The 21,750-nt window shown below is 36.5% G+C and overlaps 1 protein-coding gene across 7 annotated transcripts in view; it reads right to left on the reverse strand.

Moving 5' to 3' along the window:
* OPA1 (OPA1 mitochondrial dynamin like GTPase) overlaps window positions 1-21,750 on the reverse strand; it is a 50,152-nt gene that overhangs the window by 13,922 nt on the left and 14,480 nt on the right. For 4 of the 7 annotated variants that reach the window (XM_021536863.4, XM_021536861.4, XM_021536862.4 and 1 more), the window contains 22 exons: window positions 21,442-21,495; window positions 20,282-20,386; window positions 19,283-19,369; window positions 18,310-18,423; window positions 17,907-17,987; window positions 17,430-17,504; window positions 17,026-17,097; window positions 16,786-16,885; window positions 16,102-16,232; window positions 15,507-15,579; window positions 15,343-15,415; window positions 14,473-14,588; window positions 13,822-13,886; window positions 13,155-13,231; window positions 12,742-12,907; window positions 12,086-12,238; window positions 11,397-11,505; window positions 10,692-10,771; window positions 9,460-9,600; window positions 8,025-8,141; window positions 6,666-6,759; window positions 6,238-6,348 (listed from right to left, as the gene is read on the reverse strand). In XM_021536863.4, the coding sequence (XP_021392538.2) occupies window positions 6,238-6,348; window positions 6,666-6,759; window positions 8,025-8,141; window positions 9,460-9,600; window positions 10,692-10,771; window positions 11,397-11,505; window positions 12,086-12,238; window positions 12,742-12,907; window positions 13,155-13,231; window positions 13,822-13,886; window positions 14,473-14,588; window positions 15,343-15,415; window positions 15,507-15,579; window positions 16,102-16,232; window positions 16,786-16,885; window positions 17,026-17,097; window positions 17,430-17,504; window positions 17,907-17,987; window positions 18,310-18,423; window positions 19,283-19,369; window positions 20,282-20,386; window positions 21,442-21,495 (2,194 nt within the window). The remainder of the gene's footprint in view (window positions 1-6,237; window positions 6,349-6,665; window positions 6,760-8,024; window positions 8,142-9,459; window positions 9,601-10,691; window positions 10,772-11,396; window positions 11,506-12,085; window positions 12,239-12,741; window positions 12,908-13,154; window positions 13,232-13,821; window positions 13,887-14,472; window positions 14,589-15,342; window positions 15,416-15,506; window positions 15,580-16,101; window positions 16,233-16,785; window positions 16,886-17,025; window positions 17,098-17,429; window positions 17,505-17,906; window positions 17,988-18,309; window positions 18,424-19,282; window positions 19,370-20,281; window positions 20,387-21,441; window positions 21,496-21,750) is intronic. The other 3 variants (XM_085587772.1, XM_085587771.1, XM_085587770.1) reach the window with 1 other exon arrangement.

Below are 21,750 nucleotides of genomic sequence, written 5' to 3' on the forward strand. Positions count from 1 at the left end.
CCCGGGAGGAGCCCCGGGAGGAGCCCCGGGAGGAACCCCGGGAGCAGCCCCGGGAGCAGCCCCGGGAGGAGCCCCGGGAGGAGCCCCGGGAGGAGCCCCGGGAGGAGCCCCGGGAGGAGCCGAGCAGCCCCGGGAGGAGCCCCGGGAGCAGCCCCGGGAGGAGCCCCGGGAGGAGCCGAGCAGCCCCGGGAGCAGCCCCGGGAGCAGCCCCGGGAGCAGCCCCGGGAGGAGCCCCGGGAGCAGCCCCGGGAGCAGCCCCGGGAGGAGCCCCGGGAGCAGCCCCGGGAGCAGCCCCGGGAGCGGCCCCGGGAGGAGCCGAGCAGCCCCGGGAGGAGCCCCGGGAGCAGCCCCGGGAGCAGCCCCGCGCCCCCGCCGCGGCCGCGGGGCGCCACCGCGCGCTCGGCACCGGCACCGCCGGGGCTCACCCCGATGTCCGGCCCCCGTGCGGAGAAACGGCACGTCCAGAACAGAGAGCCGGCCACCAGTGAGGTATTTCTCCGAAGTGTTATACTGGGAACTCAACATTTTCAACAATTGCCATTGTGAAAAACACATATTTTACGATTGGCTTTTCGCAAATGTTACAATGAATACCATATGCGTAAAGTTAGAAAGTTGTGCTGTACTAATTCTCTTAAGTAGCGTGTTAAATATAGTTTTAAGTTACAACATAATGTTGAAATAGAAATCTGTGATGTAGGATTATTTTACTAGCTCAAGCAAGAGATGAGATAATCAAAAAGCTCTTCACACGGAGATGACAGTAACTTGGGGCCCATGAAGAGCTACTGCCTCCTTATCAGGAAAGACAAACATTCTTCCACCTTCTCTCCATCTTGACAGAACCACCAGGATTAAGGAGAAGAAGTTGACAAAAACCAGAAAAGTTCTTAATTTGCAAGGAATTTATGCATCATGTATGAGATATATGAATATGCAATAGGCTATTGCTTTTAAGATTATTCCTTTTCGTGACTTAGTGTCCAAGAGCATCCAGATGTCCGTAATTCTTTACTTTTTATTGCCTTGTAATTGTCCTAACTCTAAATTTTATTACTCTAATCATATTACTATTTTTATAACCATTTTATTATTATTAAACTTTTAAAATTTTAAAAACCAAGTAATTAGCATTTTTCACACCATGTTATAAATAGTCTACAGAAGGGTATGATTTATCCACATGCTATCAGGTATTTCTGCTGAAATTACTAGTCTGTCATTTGTGTTAAAAATAAAACAGCAGAAAATACATTATTCATGTATGTATTTCACTTATGTATTATTTTCCTTTAAAAAAGGTATCGCCCAATAGTGAAGAACATAACTAAAAAGATACAGTTCTAGGGAAGGTGTGACTTCAAATAATTGTCTTTCATAAACAACCAACCAAGCCGCCATTTTAAAATACATGTAGCATTTATAACCTTCAATAACTCCAGAGGCAGTCTGCACAAATGTTGGATATCATTCACTTTGGAAAGTTAAACACAATTACAGGAGAAAACAGTATGAACTTGCAAATGTTCACTGATAAAATTAAAAAATATATATTGACTCATCCATTTTCAAAGGTACTGTAGAAATAAAGGGTAATTAATATCTAAAAAAAAGAGCAAGTGGAAAAGATTTGTGTAGAGGTGCACACACTTGTGTGTAACACCTGCAGTAATTTGAAGGGACTGACTTGCCACCATTAGATTTTCCCTCCAGACGAAAGCTGTGCCTTAAAGCCTGCAATGCAAACAGGGCAGTCTTGCCAAGAGGCTTTTCTGTGAAATTCTCCTTTTAAAATATTAATGTTTACCATTGTACTTTTAGGTCCTTCTATCCCATTTTACTTCTTATGGAACATAGCATATTTAAGATACTGATATAGCTAAGCAAATACTTAGTTGTGTGAAATATAAATTTCAAATCAAAGTCTTCTGTCCCTCAGCAATGAGCACAATCAAGATGCAGGTGCCAACTGGAAAGTAAATGTAATTCCTCCTATTTCTGGTGAAGCTATCCAAATCAGGGCTGTGTTCCCCAAATGACAGACAACTTTGGTGAAGAACTTCAATAAATAGAACGCCCCAAAGCTGTGAGGGAGTTGTGAACAACTGCATTAAAACAGGCTCCCATCAACTACTGAATAAGCCTAAAGTATCCAGTTAGACATGTAAGAGACTGATAGCAAATTACTATTGTTTCTGAATCCTCATAATAAAATATAAACATATCTCATCTGCATAAAACTGCATCTACAGTTTTAAAACATGACAAGAAAAGTATCATGGCTGTTACTTTTCACACAAGAACTTGGCAGTTGTAGCAGATAGACCACTGCACCATCACCTCACTGTTCAGTAATAGGCAAAAGAGGAAGCAGAATAAAAGGAATTACTGTAAAAAAAAACAGAGTAAAACTCAGAAAGCATCATAATACAGGTATATAAATCCATAACATAGATACATTGCAAATAATTTGTGCAAGGTTTGCTCTTTCACCTCAGAAAGGGTTTAGTGGAACTAAGAAAGAGGAAAAGAGTGGCAAGGCTGATTGAAACCAGGAAACAATGTCCACGCAAAGAGCAGCTACTCCGTAAGAACTTTTCAAGTCAGAAAAAAAGAACATCAAGTGCAGGTAGCATACATGTCTGTGAAGTCATGAATGGCAAAAAAAAGAAAAGAGAAAGATTACTGAATGTTTTTCACAGTGCAAGAACTAAGGAGAACCAAATGAAACTGGCAGGTGGCTCAGAAACAAACAAAAGGAAGTACTTTTTCTCACAATGTGTAGTTGAACCCTGGAACTAATTGCCACAGGATGTTGCAGATGCCAAAGTTTACATGAGTTCAAAAAGCAATTAGAGAAATTCACAGGAGGAAAAAAAAAAAACTCCATGAATGCCTATTAATCACAAAGATATTACCTCAGGATTAGGAAATCTTGGAACCACAGATTGTGGGCTGCTGTGAGAGCACAACAAGCAAGTACTACTGTATGGTTATGCTGTTCCCACGCCTGCTCACTGCCAGGGTCAGGACTCTGGGATATATCAACCACAGGTGTATCTTTCAGTACAAGCATTCTTATAGAGTGATTGCATTTTATGACATTTTTGAACTAAATTTTCACAATTCAGCTATTCATATTGTCCTCTGCCCCTTTTTGCACCTTATGATCCTTTATTCCCAAAGGACTGTAATCCTAGGGCTTCTTTATTTCCATAAACTTAGTAACCATTCACTGGTACAATTATCATGACAATACTTAAATTAAGGAATACATCTATGTTACATTTAAAGTTATTTTTTAAGAAAAAGCAAACCTCAGTACATTAAAAAATTAATTTGTTTCAAAGATCTGTTTACACTCTTTAAAATACCTAGAATAAAACTTGCGACATGAACAGTGAGAAGTAGCAAGACTCAGGGCATAAATGTCATACAAGGAATATTCTTTTATAGGATTAAAGTACCATTCAAGGCTGTAGAACACAAACAACAAAACCTGTTCAAGTAAGTTTTGAGTCCTATGTGAGTTCTCATCATCAGACTCAGTCACCCATGTTAGTAACATCCAGTAACCAGTATCCTGAATAAACAATAAAACACTTTCAGTGCTTCACCACTAAAAGACTGATATAACAGAAGTGTGACAGTGTTCCCATATAACCAGCATCAAGAGGAATCATCCCAACCTCAGGTATATAAATAATTTACATTTGCAAGTAGAGTTTCTAATCAGGAAGTGAATCCCAGCTCCATATTTACAAATTTAGACTGGAAATTAGAAGTCTATTTGTAACCACCAGAAGAATGACATCCTGGAACATGTTTTCAGTGTCAATAGTGAGCCCCAACAAATAACTGATTTCAAGACAGAGCTCAAGATATTCGAATCAGCTGGGTTATATAAACACAGCTGCATGGAATAGAGACTGGACTTCATGATTCAGGAGATCACTTCCCTTCCTAATTAAAATACCAATACTTTATGAATGTGTGTCTCAAGAGTCAGGATTTTTTCCTTTAGGAAAGTTCTGAACTTTACTAAGTGCTACAAGAAGGAAATTACAGCCATCTGAGAGTTCAATGCCCTATGCTATCAAAATCTGTCTCAGGGATATAAAAAAAAAGTCTGTACCATAGAAAAGCATTCTATTCACCAAGGAAAAGGCAAAGAAACCCCCTTTTTCAGTCATGTTCCCATAAAAATCACTTAGCAATAAAAAGCATGCAGAAAGAACACAGCTGATCTGAGTACAGAGCTAAGCAATGGTATTTTTAAAATCTTCCCAGAGGTACAATAAAGCAGAACACATCATCATACATTGTTTTGTACCGAGTAACAATTATTTCTTTAGAATAATGTGTGGGGGATCTATGACCTCCTGCATTTAAAGAAATGCAGTGCAGTGACATGTTTTTGCTACACAGTAATTTATGAAATGCAAACTACACACTTCAAGAATTTATACCAGTGCACTGACACCACAGGTTATGAACACACACAGGCTGCTCCTACAGGTCTAGTCTTAGTTTACAAAATAATGACCTCAGCTGCCACTGCTTTGAAATGGGAGCTTATTACTGAGGCTGGGGAAAAGCTAAGTTGACAATACAAAAATTCTAAGTCAATTTCAGTGCAAAATAAAGACATGTTAATTTAAACATCATGGACATGTTAGGGTTTTTAAAATTTGTTTTAAAACGCAGAATACTTGAGGATAAATCAAAACCACCAAGGTTCACTCTATACCAGCGTTTGTACAGGAAAAAAGCCCAAAAAATTCAGCATCCAGCATCAAAGCAATAAAGCATGCAGCACTGCTTGAAAAAGAGAACTTCCTCAATAAAAGTCTACATCCTACTATGCAGCTACCACTCGTTTTACCTCAACATATTTAGAGAGGAGGAGAACCTCTTATGCTGTAAAACATGTTCCACCTACTCTAAAAGACTGTTTACATAAAGGTTGATACAGGATTTCAAAAGCAACACAGGGTGTTTGGAAAAAAATTATGTACCTATCATGAAAATTATGCAGTCATAGCTCCTGTTTCAGAGATCAGTCAAGAAAATCTAGGCAATTTGCCCTAGATCACCAAAACTCCTATTCACAATTCCAAAATATTAAATTTTCTAAAAGAAAACAAACACAATTCACTGGAATTTCTTGGAGGTATTGTTACCTCCAAGTAAGACAGTATTTTCAGTGTAGCCAAACCAGCACTATTAAAAATACCTAGATTTTGAGTTTATTTTACGCAAAACATTTACTTTATATTACATTTTGGATGTAAAAAATGAAAAATATGATTCATACTTAGGTAACAATAGCTATTGCAGGCTTCTCTGTCCCACTGAACTCTGGATATAAGAACTTTCCTAATGACTTTGCTAATTGAAAGAAAAAACACTGATCACAATATTAATTTATTCTGAATTAAATATTCCAAGTTACATTTTCAGACAACAATTAGTTTCTACATCAGACACATGATAGAGGTCTAAGAAGAATGGTCACCTGTGATGTGAACATGCAGGTATTTATGTAACTACAGGAACTTCATTTATCACTACGTTTTTTGTTTGTTTTTTTTTTTCCCCTTTTTCCCTTTTTTCCCTTTTTTTTTTTTCCCTTTTGTTTTTTCCCCTCCCAGACCAGGTGCTCAGCTGGGGTTTAAGTGGAAGTCTCACAGAATGGAAGAATTCTGCTAAAAACCAATGGTATGTGTGCAAGACGAGGTCTATCGCATAAAAGTCAGTCTAAACCTTACTGGATGTGCAGGCAGACAACAGGAGACAACCTCAACCTGGACTGTTACCTTAAAAATTTTCACTGTTTAAAATTTTATTATATTAATCATAAAACCCTAATGGCTTTTGAGCCCGTTTTGAGTGACCCAGAGCATTAAACTCCTGTAATCTCTCTGGAAGGGGAATCTCCCTTTACACATTACTCTGTTTTAACTCCATTTTTTCAATATATTTATGTAAGTGAAGTTACATCTAGTGTAAATTATATTATCACACTATACTACCCATTTCCACCTTAGAATCAGTAAGATCTGACCGTATTTAAGAAAAAATCTGCATGATATTAAATAAATGCCAGCGCATTGTTCATGTGCTGTTCATGTTTTCAGTCTGTGAAAATATTCACACATTCAATATTTTCAAGGACAATGTTAGAATTTGCTTCATTTCAAGCTCATTCCAAAACACTGTAGAGTGGGTACTTACTGAGATCCTCTGCAAGCTGGACTCTCTTGCCAGTTAGGAGCATCACTTTCTTTTCATTGTCTTCAGCAAAATCTTCAAGCACTTCCTTTACATTCTTCTCCAAGCGCCTTACTGTAAAAAAACAAAATATCAAAGCAAGTAAATAAAGTTGAGCGGCAACACTTTTGCAACTCCAATGACCTGAGGACAGAATTACTGGAAGGTCTGTTGTAGATACAATACACATTACCATACTTATTACTCTGATAGGAAAAAAAGCAAACTTCTGAACACAGAAGCCCCTTCTTTGGGCCATTAAAACTGGAAATTCTTTGAGAAAGGTTTTTAAATTTCAAAGGGTATATCTCCCCTGTAAGCAAAATTATTATGGGATGATTTTTTTAGGAGACAATTTTTTGTTTCATGCCCTTCCACTGACTGAGCCTTACCTTCAGTGTTAGTGAGCTGCTGCCTCAGTGTATTTGCTGTAATGGCCAGCATTCGCTGTATTCGCCAGAAGAGGACGATGTCATTACATTCAAGCTGAAATGACAGAACTTGTGCTGTCAGACCTCTGATGTCCAGAGAGAATCCTACACACACAAGAATCTCTTGACACTTTTAGCAGAAACTGTAACCTCATGTGTATATATCCAGACCTTGCACAAAAATTCCACAAAATTACTGGGGTAGGTAGCAAGCAAATACATCAAAAATACTTCACATCATAATTGCGTCAGCCTTATTTAATGCACTGCATCACTTTCACATCTGCTATTTTCAACAGAAAGAGCTGTATGATGGGAAACCATGGAAAAGCAATTTGCACATACTTTATGCAGGCTGGGGAGTGTAACCTAATGCTCATTGGAACACCACTGCTGGTAGAAAATATACTGAGAAACAACAGCTGAGCTCCAGGCTGTGCCTCCCTGCATGACAAATGCTTCTGAAGACAGACCTAAGCCAAGGGTTGTATTTGTTAACAAGAATAGAAAGTTTCTACACCTGCAAGGACGGCAGGAGGGAGCATTAAATTCATATTAGGGCACCTTAAAAAAGACAGGAACGTGATTAGGAGTTTAAGCGTCATGATGAGGCCGCTCTCCATATTGTTACCTCCTTCTCTCTTATCTCTTACAGGTAAACGTATTTCTAAAGTAACAAATATTTCTGGCTTCATGGCTTATTAAGAGAAAAAGTGAGGAGCTCTACCTTTCCAGCAATTTTTCTTTCATTTAAAATGTAATGTTAAGAAAATAGTGTATTCTTTGAGTTATTTGATGTATACAGTCATTTATTGCACAAGCTTGGGTTCACAAAACTGGAAAAGTTATTTATAAAGACATGTTTGGAAACTTCATAGCTGTCCATTTTTTTCCCACTGATCACACATGATTTGAAGCATTAACTATAAACATTTACTGACCATAGTTTTCCTGTAAATCCACAGGAATGTTTTCTAAAATTTTTTTGTATAAGTGAAGCAAACAACTATGAATGGGAAAACAGGAGAAATGGCTATCAAAAACATATCAATAGCTGCACATTACTGGTTTTCACTGCATTTGCAATACACATCTATTAGAAACAAATGTTTAGGTCATGGCTGATACCTAGTGGTCATTTTACATAATTACCACCAGGATATAATTTTATCCATTACAAGCTTCACGTAAAACATGGCTGAGAACACCAGCTATCTGGTCAGCCTGCTTTGAAGTATTTTTAGATTCTTTTTTCAACTGAAATAGAAATATTAAGGCAAAACACCAGTGTTGATGAAGAACATCTGTTCTTCAATTTACCTCTGAGTCCACAAAATGCCTCTGATAATAATAGAAGCCTCTTCGACATAGATTGCAGTGACTCAAAGCGGACTTCAGGAAGTATCTTCTATAAATTTGGTGCCATGTGTCTTTAATCTAGGAAAAGAGTATTTAAATTAGACAAAATAAATAAATACATAAACTCACTATCGTGCTTAGATTAATGATTGCATTTAATTTTAAAATGTAACTCCAAATTCCACTGTTCCTATCATGTAGCAGACATCTAAATATTTCTCAGCAATTTGTTGGCAACTGGAATGTGATTAATGTGCTAGTTACACTTGGCAAACACTACAGATGACTTGTCAATTTAAAAACCTAATCTTCAATGAACATAACTCAATGCTTAAAAATACTGTTTGTGGCCAAAATACGTTAAAATTATATACTAGCAAACATTCTTTACATTAACACTGAGAACACATTTTTGAGTTGTACCCATTAATTTACCAATTAAATCAGATTAAAGCTTAGAGAAATATTTAATGGGTCTTACATAAACAAACATTTATAACTTTTCTTGATTAGGCTTATTATGTTTTAATTCTTCAAAATTAAACATGTGTATCAAGAAGCCTCTCTGGAAAACTCATAAAATATAATTAAGAAAATCAGTTGCTTAGCTAGAAAAAACCTCAATTTGCACTCAGCCTCCTCATGCAGAGGACGTGGATCATTACTATGTCCTTTATAAAAAATGGTATGTGCTGCATAGGAAAGGAGTAGCAGATATTAAAACAACTCTTCTTCCTAGAAGAAGTGCATTTATTAATGGTGCAAAGGTAGCCAAAGTTATTGCAGAAAATAAATCACTGCTATAGAAAATCTACATCTATTACTTATTAATGTCTGAATTTCCATTTATTTAAAATCTCACATTTAATTAGATGAGAGGTCTAATTACCCTTAGAGGCCTTTCACTGCAATGAAATATAGAATTTCCCAGAACATTTCAGATGTACAATACAATCGCTTGGAAAACTCTAAAAATCCTGCCTTCTTCTAAGTATTTAAAAAAAATTTTCACTCTCTTCCTTGTACCAATGACCTGCCAACCTCACATACAACCACACTGAAAGCTTTAAGATACACAGTATGTTTTCACTGTAACATGCTCACAAAGGCCTTGATTACACCTAAACAATACTTTCTAACCAGCTTTGTTACAATGTAGGCAAGAAAATCTGCTCAGCAGATTCTGATTCCAGTCTAAAGGGAGAGATTCCAAAGCATTTGTCTGCTAGCCAACAGAAGTGTGTGAATTGCGTGCAAGCAGTCACTTAGTGACTTGTTTGGAAACATCTGCATTACAAACTCAGTATTCAGATGAAGTATTTTCTTTGGCATCTAGAAAATATTCAGGATGTTCACAGGGGGCTTCCATGTGTCCCGTTATAATTCTGCATCTCACCAGACATGGATCCACTGCTACTCCTCTTGCTTCCAGATTCTTTCTGACAGTCGTCACTTCATCATTTGCCAGATAAGCTGGATGATCTTCATTGCACTTGATTAATTTCTCAAGTTCATGTTTTGTTTCATTACGAATATTCTAGGATAGGAATGATTAGTTGGAATTTATTACTAGTGACTCAGAGATCATCAGCACCTCCTCAATAAACACTCTATTGGCTTAGTAAGCCAGGGCAGAAAAAAAACCTCTGACACTATTAACTATTACTTTTAAGTTACTTCAAAAGGAATTTATGCAAAGACACATCAAATATAGCATTTTAATGGATAATTCACTGTCAATTCAATTTTTTTCCCTTTTCATTATACACAGAAATGCAGAACAAGAACAGAAGGGTGAAAAAAAAATCATAGGTGTTACCCCCTTTCCCCTACATGAATATCTGCTAGCAGGTTTCATATTCATATACCACTTGGGACACTCATTAAAATTGTAAATTTTGACTATTAGTTAGCAGGAACTCTCCATGAGCTGATACCTTTAAGCTGCCATTCATAAAAGTCAACTAATAGAAGCCTAAGTCACTACCTTGCTCCAATAGCTGGCTGCAGATAGGTGACTGTAAAACTTCTTTCTCTGAAACAATTACTTCCTACTCTATCCTTTTAAATTCTGCTTACTTCTTTAAAGTATGAATCAGTCTGAGAAACTGATATAAAAAGCCATCATCTCTGGGCATCGAAAAAAGGTGCAATTAAAATTCAAAGGAAATTTCCAAAAGTTATGAGCAAATGTTATGATGAATATGGCCAATCAGAAGATACAACTGTGATTACAATGCAAGTGATAATGCTATCACATGTTAATTAAATCCAAATACAGCATGACAGAAAACTGCATGTGACTTCTGTTTAGAAGGCAGGCATGAAAAGTATAGAAGAGAATAGCCCAGTTTCCACTCCTTTCATTGATTTGTTTCTATTGCAAGAACTTCAATACACAGGTCAATGACATAACAGCAAAGATGTAATTCAGATGAAAAATGGAAAACAGTTCACAAGTTACTCTGTAGATGGAGCATGGAAAAAGTATACTAAATTCTCCATACTATTTAAAACAATGACAAGTGAGTTTTTTTTTGTAGTCATCTAGATAGTGTAAAGAGAATTGGTAGTTTTGAAAATTTATAAAGTAATAATTTAAATTTTTTATTATTTTTTTTCTTTTACCTGTTCTTTGGTGCGGCTTACCCAGTACAACCATCTTTTTTTCCAGCCTGGACCCACCATATCTTCAATAACAGATTCAGCTGAAAAAGGAGTTATGAAACTAACTATCAAACAAAATACATGCAATCAGACAAATTTATACTTCCAAAATTAAGTACGTGAGCAAGAATGAACATTTTATGTTGAAGAACATAAAATATATCACACTTAGTTAAGTCAGGTATATTTTACTTCAAGCAAGGGTTGACATATTTTACTAAAATTTAAAAAGTACTTCCAACTAGTAGATACTTTAAGAAGTACATAAAAAACACAACAACCCTCTACTGAGACAACACTCCTGGTTCCAAGTCATGCATTTAAAAAAAATCTTACATTGGCTGCAACTTGCATCAAAACTGATCATGTTAGAAACCATAGACCAACTATTTTCCCTGAATTTATCCTGTTCTACATGTGAATTTAGACCATTTTTTGACTCTATAGATCTCTACTGCTTCTCATTCAGTTGCCTCATTTTAAGAGCAAGAGCATGAGAGCTTTTGAGGCTGTATCTTGCTAAATTTTCTATCAGTATCAGTACCACTGCAAGCAGTCACCACTGTGTCAGTTGGGCTGATATGAAGGCTGCCCTTCAGTGAAGCGAGCTACCAAGACTGGCTCAGATTAAAAAGGAAGAAGAGTGGAATACATGACACCACTCACTGTCTTTGAGCCGACTTTGGAGCGTCTCTTCCATGAAATGAATGGCTGCATCCCACTGCTGCTTGTCAGATATTGAGCGATCTTCTAAAGCATTGTGCTGGATCACCCGCTGCAATACACAATGTCACCTTAGCACACAGTAAAGCATTTATTCAGTATTCAGTTCATAACCCATTTTTAGTATTCTTTTCATTTTTTAATGTCTGCTAAAACAGATTATATTGGGCACAAACAAGATATTCAAGAGGTATCTTTCAAAGCACTGCCAAAATTATTTTTGTGTGCCTCTCTTTTCTACAGCCTGCATAAATAATGGAAAAAATGAAGCAAAATATATGAAATATCTCTGGATTACAGAATCTATAAAGATGGAAATGAAATTATGTTATTTTATAGGGTACGCTGAACAGAACAAATAAGCTGATGCCAAGCAACTCTCACCCTTATGCAGCCAGTGGGTTATGAAGGATGTTCATGAACCAACTAAAACAGTTTTATTAGATACTATTTAGGGCAATAACTAATAAAAGTTAATAATGAAATGAGAAACACTGAATTAAAACATAATATAGAAAATGTGAGATGGACACAACAATAATTTTATGATTACAGTGAAAGAATGCAAAAATACTGATTATTCAACTCTAATAAAAACATTTCAAAGCAAAAAAAACCCCACTACATTATACCAGGCTATCTTCTGCTCTTTCATTCCATTTATGTCGCTTAATAGTTTCTTCTTTGACAGCTTGCTTCAGTTTATCAAAGATATCATCATGCTCTTTTCCTTTTTTTTCTGTCATGAAACGGGAAAATTCTTCTTGTAAAGTCTCCCATGCCACCTGTAAAGTTAGCAAACAGTTTCTCCTGATATGGGCTATTACACAATGCACCAGCTGATAAAGGCACATTTATTAGTATGAAAATCTGAAGACTTTCCAAAAAAACCATGCAAGCATAAATCACTGACTTTTCCTTTGCTGCTTTATCCACTACTAATAAAAGCAACACTAAACTTTGTGTTGTATCAAGCAGAATTCTGTTAAACTTGCATAAATCTATTAAATGTGAATATACATACTTGAGGGTTTTTTTTAACATTGTAAAAATAGGTTTGGGTTTTTTCTTTAATAGGCAAAATTCACCAGAAGAGCAAAATACAATGTTTTTGCTCTGAAGCTTCTGGGACATCAAGATCTTGCCAGCCTTTTCTGACATGTAGGCTCGTTAAAAGAACTACAGTCAGCCATTCAAACACCACCTTACTTCGCTGGAATTATACTTTCATTTCAAATTTTAATTAAGTTTTAATTTGATTTTTTAATTTAAATAACTAAATTCTCACCTCTACTGCTTTATTAGGCAGTTGCTTGTCAGTCCACTGCTTCAGTTTGATGTCCACAGTGGTGTTAAACGTCCCTGAGTTTGCAGTCTGTGCTGCTGGCAGGTATATGTTCTCAATCACATGAGTAGATACCCTTTCCCATAAAGTTTTCTCAAGCATCTCCTCCCTAAAATGAGAGTTAGAACACATGCGATGATTTCCAGTACACAAGTGACTAATAGGTGTGCATTCAATTTGTTAGGAACACAGAAAACAAGACTACAGATCACAAGAACACAATACATTGTTCAAGAATAACAGTTTCTTACTTATAATTGAGAATGTTGTTTACTAGAAGTGCATTTTAAAGGCAAACTTCTCCTAGTAAATTATGCAAAAAAAAAAAAAAAAGAAATTAGAAAAAATTACTGTACCAGTGCTTTGGTGTGACCTGAGTCAAACTTATGACTTCATCAAGAATCTCATTCTTTGCTTTCTCAAACAGTTCATTCTGTGCAAAAGGAAATAATAAGATTAAGTGTAGTTTGATCATGTCTCCATACAAAAAGGAAAAAAATCCCAAAATTTTTCTTTAAGGCCTTTAAGCATCAAATGATACCTCCTGGTCATGTTCTGAACAATGTGTGTGCATATCACCAGCTACCCTGGTTTACCGTACATCTTCCCCTCCATCTCTTGCATGCCTTTGTCCAGGCATGGCATTTCAATATTCAGGATCTCTATAAAAGAATTACAAAATGAGATCCCAATTGTTTTGTTATTCTGTCTGGTAGACCAGGGAATGTAACTTCTCTTTGCCAGTTCTGTCATGATCACAAAGAAACACTGACCTGTCCCTGGAGGCAAGCTAGGTCAGGTAACCGTATACTAGAAGAGTGAAAGACTTAAGTGCTGAACATCACAATTTTGAAGAACAGTATTTCCTTCCCCTATAATAATTTACACTGTCCTAACATTTTGAAATGTCAGTACTTTAGGTTAACTTTAAGAAGTCTTCATAAATGAAATTAAAAGGCATAAATTTTAATTCATAGTTTTCAACCCTTTGTAGCACACAGTAATAGCAGTAGTGTAATTTACCCTGTCAAGCTCTCGCAACCGCGGGTAATTGTTCTTCCATTCTGTCTCAAGATTGAAACGTGTGGCTGCAAAAATCAGAAACAGGGCCTTGTTTTTTTAATTGTCCATAAGCACTTCATAACTACCTTAGAAGTTCAGCAGGTCTTAAAATTGCCAAAAATGCTGGTTATGAAAAACTCTACAAGAACTTTAAGTGTGTGTGCAAATAAGCAGAATTTTTTTCTGTCTATGCCAAGATACTCTGTCTACAAATTGCAGAATTCATGCATTAAAAAAGCACAGTGGAGTCATTCAACTTCCAGCTCTGCCCTGGCTGACCAGATGGTACCTTTATATAGGAAGCCATTCTAAACATTTTAATCCAGTGGAAGAACTGTGTTTTGCCCACAAAAAACCCCCAACTTGATTTTTATTCTTCATACTTTTTTACTCCTTTGGTTTTTAGAGCAAGTAGTACTTTGCAACATAAATTACATTATTTTTAGTTTTTGTCTAGAAATTACCTGGGGCAATTAACCATTACTGGAAAATGTTGATCATATCAAACATATGAAACAATTGCCCAAGCATGGAGGCAAAACAGATACAAATGGGAGAAATAACTGTCTAATACAGGTTGCTATTTCCCTTTTTTTTTCAAAACATGTTTACCTTTAAAAGCATCTGCTTGCTGCTCCACAGACTCTCTCACCATTTTCCAAAAGCAGTCTGAGACAGCAAGACTTAAGTTCTTGGTTGTTACTTGATGTGCTTTCAGCATACTTGTCCTGCAAAGTAAGACAGCGAGAGGAAGTTCTCTGTTTACCTATGCTTTCAGGTCCCCATTTTCTCCTCTCTAGAATAAAGCTTTGCTTCTCAGAGCAGAAAATTACATGTAACTGTGTACCTAACACAAATTCCAGTCTCTTCCTCTAAAATATTTAGTGTAGATCATCACTAAAACAAGGGGAAATAGTCCCAAAACAAAACACAGGAACAAAAAAGCCACCCTAAGTAAGTTTTTATTCTACAGGTTGCAGTGCAGGTACTACAGTCCCAAAGATTATGTACTGTACTTTCCTGAGGAATACCAGCCTATGAAATCAAAACTCCACTCAGTTAGCTTCCCTCAGAATACAAACTAACCCTTTGAATACAATATGGTCACACCAAGACAACTGACGCTTAGAGGCACTAACACTCACTTTTGGGCTGGATTCACTTCTCTCAGCTCTAAGTGCTTAGACAGGCTGAAACAGTTCTTGTAGAGCTGATGGAGAGAGACACAAACCTGGGAAGAGTGGCCCAGAACTGCAGTGGAATCAGCTGCTGCGTGAAGATGCCCATCTGTCTCCACTGACTTACAGCAAGCATTAGGAAACCAGGATAAATTGGTCACCTCAACATGGTACTTAATTTAAGCATATTAAATCTCAACTAGTGCTTCCACATTGCAATCCTTTTAAATTCCACAAGAAAAACTGATGCTAGCATTTACCAACACAGGCACATTTTAATAAAAATAACAAAATAGCAACATACTTTAAAAGCTTTGAATTTTGAAAAAATTCCTCTTCATATTCTTTAATAGATTCAATGCTTTCACTGCTGTTTCCTGCAGAAAGAAACGAGTGCTGCAACAGTTCCATTTAGACAGCTTTCTGGGTTACCAAGGACAAAACAATCAGAGCTAGAGCTCTCTTTACCTTTTCCAGTAACAACTGCAAAATAACCCAAAGCTTTCATGGGGAACAGTTTGCCTTCAATGATTTGCTGGATCTAGGAAAATAAAGGATTAAAAAAAATCATTAACTTTGCACAGAGACATTCTCTCCTTCAGCACAGCTTTAAGGCCAGATCTAATCATAGCTGTGCATAGACTACAGCAGGAAGCAGGTTGTCATGAGACTATGAGTTTTACTGAGATTGAAAACAAAAGAAATGAAAAAACTAAAGGCATAAATCTAGTAAGGCAAAACACAGCAGAACACAAAACACAACCAAAATGCCTATATTGGAATATCCTTAGCCTTTTTGGGAAATGGAACTTGCTCAGGTCACCTTCATGAAGGGAATCAGTATTATAGCAAGCTGAGACTGAAGTTCCATAGCTGATCACTAAAAGCAAGGCCTGAGAGAGATTAAAACAACCACCAAAAAATCATCATACTGAATAGAGAAATAATCACTCAAAACTATCTAGAACACGCAGGTGAGGTCCAATATCTCTGTCAGCATCTCAAGTATTTTACCATGTGTGACTTCAGCCAGCATAACATGAGAGAAAGAGTTTCAACTCACCCTGTTTGGACTAGCCACATTCTTCTCTGCAAGATCAACCTTTGTCAACACAAATATTGTCCTTTTTCCTTGGGGATCCATCTGGCTGACTAAGTCTGTGACAATACTGCGCTCTGCATCTACTGACCCATCTAAAATAAATACAAAGTTTCTTTAGGGACTATGCAATCTAAAAGTACTGAAAACACAGTAGCCATCATCAAGTAAGTTTCACATTACAAATTTAACCCAGTAAAAGTAGAGTTATGTCCCATTTTTGGATACACACAGTGGAAAAATTGCTTTGTTCTCAGAATCAAAACAAAGCAGTTCATTGTCGTTTGCTAAGTTTTCAACAAGTACCAGCTTACTCAAAATATTCAACATTATATTATGCTACCTCCAAAAGCACTTCTGTGGAAAATTTGAATTTTATTAGCACCACAATTTCTCTTTAATGCTAAAAAAACTCTTAGCAAAAAGTTGCTTTTGCCACAAATTTTGCACAGATTGCCTTAATTTATAAACAGACATTTCACAGCATGCTCTTTTTTACATTATACAAATTATCACAAAAGGAAAAATACCATTAAAGCATGTGGAAAATATCTACCACCCTGCCATGCTGCAAGGAGAACAGAGTTCAGAGTAGCATAAGAACCATGATTAAAAATATAAATTAATAATTTTTTAGACTGTTAGTACCTTGAATACAGAGGATGATGGCATTAGGATTCTGCATGTAGGCCTTGCTGATGCTAAAGATAGTTTCCTTTGTATCTGGAGCCATACCTGATGTAACAGTCTTGAATATGCATATGGAGATAAATATTTAAAGAAAAACAAAGAAAAAAAACATGTTAAAGAAACCCCAGCAGCTAATGTTCTCATCAGTAACACTACCTCATTTATGTGTCTTCATTTTTTAAATTATTGCATACTCACACTAATGACTCCAGGTAAATCAACCAGTACCATTCTCTGCAAACCAGGACCTTTCACACTTAAGGAGATGGTCTGTGAAATAAAACTGAAATTAGAAGTCTATACACCATCTACTTTGAATATAGTTACATAGGCAAACAGAATATATGAAACTATATGAACACATATTTACACACATTTTATTCAGCAACAATCTGTCATTTTAAATAGGAAGTACAACTTTTAATGCAAGTATAAATGCAGTATTGTTGTATAAACTGATTTTAACAGTCCATATATACTTTGTTTACTGCAAAAATACAAAGTATATGCAGATTGGATTCATCACAGTCCCCCAGCTGAAGAATACTTCCAAAACATATACATATACAGATATTTACCATGAAATATTTGAAAAGTCTTACCTCAGTGCTAACAGTGCACCCTTCTTTCACACTATTTCTCATTCTGATTTCTATTTCATTTCTCAAAGCTGCAAGCTGTTACAAGAAAAGCAAAATAACAAACAAAAAACTCTTTATAACTATGATAGAAGAAAAATTACCTACACAGAAAAACACTTTTAGTTAGAGATTAAGATCTCGGTTTATAACTAATATGTCAAATGCATGTTTAGTAAGTCTGGTAAATGGGGAGGGCACTAAATAACAGATTACCTGCAGATCTCTTCGTGCTTCAAAAAGTGTCTTGGCACAAGGAGCACTCAACATTTTATCCACTTCAGTGATGGCCAAAGAGATAATTTAATAACTAATACAATGCCTTGCCCACTAAACATCCTTCACTCTAATTAAACAGGGGCTTAGAGATCACAGAGACACAACATTATTCACAGAATTACTAGAAGTCTCATTAACTTCCAGTCACTTTATTATACTTACATCCTCCTCTTTGGTCAGATCAAACTCCCGGGAGCTGTCTTTGAACAAAGCCACATGGTGGGGACCTTCACTAAGGGTCACCTAAATGTTAAAATCTTTAATGAGAAGGTATAGCAAATCTAACACAGAGAAACATGGGAAGTACATGGCCCATGTACACTCTCCTCTGTAGAAACACAATTATATGTAATGCTGATTTAGCACAAAATTACTAAATGGTACTGCTGCTAATAAGACAGTACACACAGATCACATACAGACCTGCAGAGCTTCTGCCATTGGCTGAAACAACTGCCTTGCTCATAGGCCATTTTATAAACCTACATGCATGCCTCAACCAATGTCATAACCAGAGGGAGAACAATACAGCAAATGCTGATTCAGAGGTGAGGATGTTTCTTACCTTGACAGGGGATCGTGTCATCATCTCCCCAGACCCTCGAGGGAATATGCGGGCCTGGGCGATCATTTCTAACACGCTGGTTTTTCCTGCACTTTGGTCTCCAACCACCACCACCTTAAGTGAAAGTTTAAAAAGCCATTGGCTTTTGGAAGGATATTTTGGAAGTTTAGGCAAAAGCTGACTAGGAAGACATACATCTGTATCAACACCAGCTGTATTCTGCTTGATAATAAATGCATTGGTTTACAGATGGAATCTTTGAAGAAGTACTAACTTGCAGTCAAGCAAAAAAAACCTGACTTGTGCAGTACAGTACAGTACAGCCCACAAAGCACCCTGCCAGGGTATCTAATGAAAAAAGAAAGGGAGGGCTTGTTGCTCTTGTGGCAGGCAGCTCTTCTTTTCTTGTAGAAAATCCTTTCAGCAGGCAAAACATGATTCATCTGGTAGATGCAGCTTCTGCCTGGAAATAACTGAATCCCGAGTTTCTCCATCTTGGTGGCTTCCTATAGAAGCTACCAATGCTACAGGTGGTTGTGAAAGCCTGGAAGCATTCCTGGCTCTCTCCTACACCAGTGGACAGGGTAACTCCTTCCCAAATTCCCCCCAACAGCAGCATGCTGTGGGGAGATGGATAGGGCACCTTACTTGCTCAGCTCCACTCACACACAGTGGGAACAAAAACCATTTTGCAAAGCTGAGGAGGATGGGGTGCACAGACTGAAACCATTTAAAATAAAAAGCTGAGCACAGCAGCAATAACTGAATCTAGACAAGGTTTATCCAAGAGCCAAAAGAGGCTTAGACTGGTTAAATTGGTTATATTCAAAATTATCTTACTGCTTTTAAAATGAAGACATGTCTTAAGCAAAAAGGTGGAGTTACAAGAAAATAGCCTAGCATTAACTCTGGATTATTCTGGAATATAATACTGGTGTTTCAGTAAAAATCATTGCACTTGTTATCTACTTACTCGAGGTAGGTGATCTTGAGTGTTATAACTGGCATCATAATCAGACAGGATGTCAAGTACTTCAGAATACATATCAATCAATGACTTCTACAAAAAGAAGCACAGAGAGAAAACAGCCAAATAAGAGAACAAACGTTTCAGACTACTACTTCTGTAAATTGGTGTAAAAATGTTTTTACTTTCTCCTGATGGTCTGAAACCACAGCTATCTACACTGCAGCACAGATCTTTGTTCTATGAAATACAATACACAGTAAAGTCACTACTTGACTCCTATGGATGAAGGAGGAAAATGAGAGCTCCTATGTACAAAAGAGAACAACTGAGTGCAAACTTTGCAGCTTTCAAGTTAAGCTAAATTGAGTTTCTTCTATTAAAAATCTAGACTTACTTAGTTTATGAACAATAAACATTAACAAGGATACAGAGTTATCAACCTTATTATGCACAAGTAAGATTCATCTTTCAGATCCCAGAGGAAAGAGTGAAAGAGTATGATCCATATTGGTTAACAAATGACACAGAGAAGCAGAAAACATATATTTTAAAAATGCTCAGGATGTTGGCAGACAAAAACAAAAGCTGGTCTCACTGGATTTATACAGTCATTAAATTATGTTCCCTGACCCCATAATTTACTCCTACCAAACTCAATGGGACCCAATGCACAAAGGTATCAGACTGTGTGTGCAAAAAGAGCAAGATTATCTGAAAATACAATTAAGCTACATGAAAAAAACAAGCCACATTTCCCAATCACTTAGGTAAGTTATTTAGTTAGACATGGTAATTCCTTTGTGGTTTTCAGTTGAAACCACTTCCAAAAGTTACATAGTTAAAAAATAAAGGATGTATAAAAGTCCTAATGACTCAAAAAATTAACACAGGTATCTTAAAACAAATGTTAGAAGTTTATCTATGAATTAACAAATGCTATTTAGAATAGCATAATGGAAAATATGATATAATTATATTTCAATGTGGTTTTGTAACACATACCTTTAACTTCCTCTGATGAATTCCCTTGTCATCTCTTTGCAGTACCAATTTTCTCAATTCTTTGTTCTCCTTCTCTAATCGCTCAAGCATTCTTTGGTATTTGAGCTATAAAAAGTAGTACAAACATATTTGTGTAATTATGGACATAGGAGATTCATATGAGCAAAGTTTTACCTATGAAAAACTTACAATCTTTCAGGCAGATCTTTCAAAAATACAGAAACCTTCATGATCACTAGTTATTAAGAATACAAGGTCACCAAGAGAAGAGTGTTAGAATTACTTTTTATTTGCAATGCAACCCTTTTGCTTCAGAAGTTTTTATAAGATCACACTATTCAAACCTCAGGACACAAATATCAATATTAAAGCATCTTAAGCATAATTTCCAAAGAAGCTACAAATATGGAACCAGACAGAAATCAGTGTCAGTGGGAACCAGCCATTCAATCAAAATGAAGCTTGAATGTAAATGTGCAAGCCTCATTTAGACCCTTTCTTCAGCATAAAACCTCAGATTGAGACAACTGTACCAGCTTAGCCCTATTTAGGAGATTTCAGTAGTACTCTGAAGAGTAAAGATGTGTATAGTTTTGATATCTACTCTGAAAATGTTTTTCTACAATGTGGAAAAGTATTTGGCCTGAGTGTACTTTAAAAAAACCAACAAATTTCAATAAGTTATTAAAAAAAGGTAAGTAATAAATACACTCAAAATTAGCAAATATATAATGAGTTTAGGAAAGCCCTTATAAAACAATGTAGCTGAGCCAAGAGCCAATCAATTTAGAAGCCTGCAGACAAAAGTTGAATTGTACATTAATGTGAGCAAGAAAACCAAAACATTAACAAATACAACTGATGTGCATCATCCCTGAAAAAATCGAGCTTACAAATAACTAGTTCTGTCTTGCTAATCAAGGCGAGATTAGAACTTGGTTGGAATGAGGTCTTGCATTCTGTAAGTCATTGTCAGAGAAGAACAGACTAGACTGACCTTTGGTCTGTGCCAACAGAGGGGACTTTGCATTGATATGTTCAGAGATTGAAAAAAGCACTGCATTTTTACCACATATACTTCAGGTTTGCTTTTGTCTAGTAAATCTGAGTCTGCTGCACATAAATCACTACTTAAGGCATCAATAACTCAGAAAAGTCACCTGAGTGCGTAGTAGCTCTTCCTGAAGTTGATCAATCTTCTCTTTGTCAGAAACCTACAAAAAAAATAATCATGGCTACCATCACTTGTTTAGTTTAAGCACTGTAAGTAACCAAATTAGAAACTGAAAGCTTCATTCCACCTAAGAAAAGTGACTAGACATGCGTTTTACAGCAAGTAAAATTCTTCAATTAGCATTTGAAATTTAAAGCTGATGGAAAGCCCCATCTGCAACAGGAGCTTTACATCAAAGAATTGTCTGAATTTCAGTACATGCAAATGTAAAAATTAACCCTTCAAGACTTAATAC

The sequence above is a fragment of the Lonchura striata genome, chromosome 9 (genome assembly GCF_050655825.1).
Source record: "Lonchura striata isolate lonStrDom1 chromosome 9, ASM5065582v1, whole genome shotgun sequence".
NCBI classification, from domain to species: domain Eukaryota; kingdom Metazoa; phylum Chordata; class Aves; order Passeriformes; family Estrildidae; genus Lonchura; species Lonchura striata.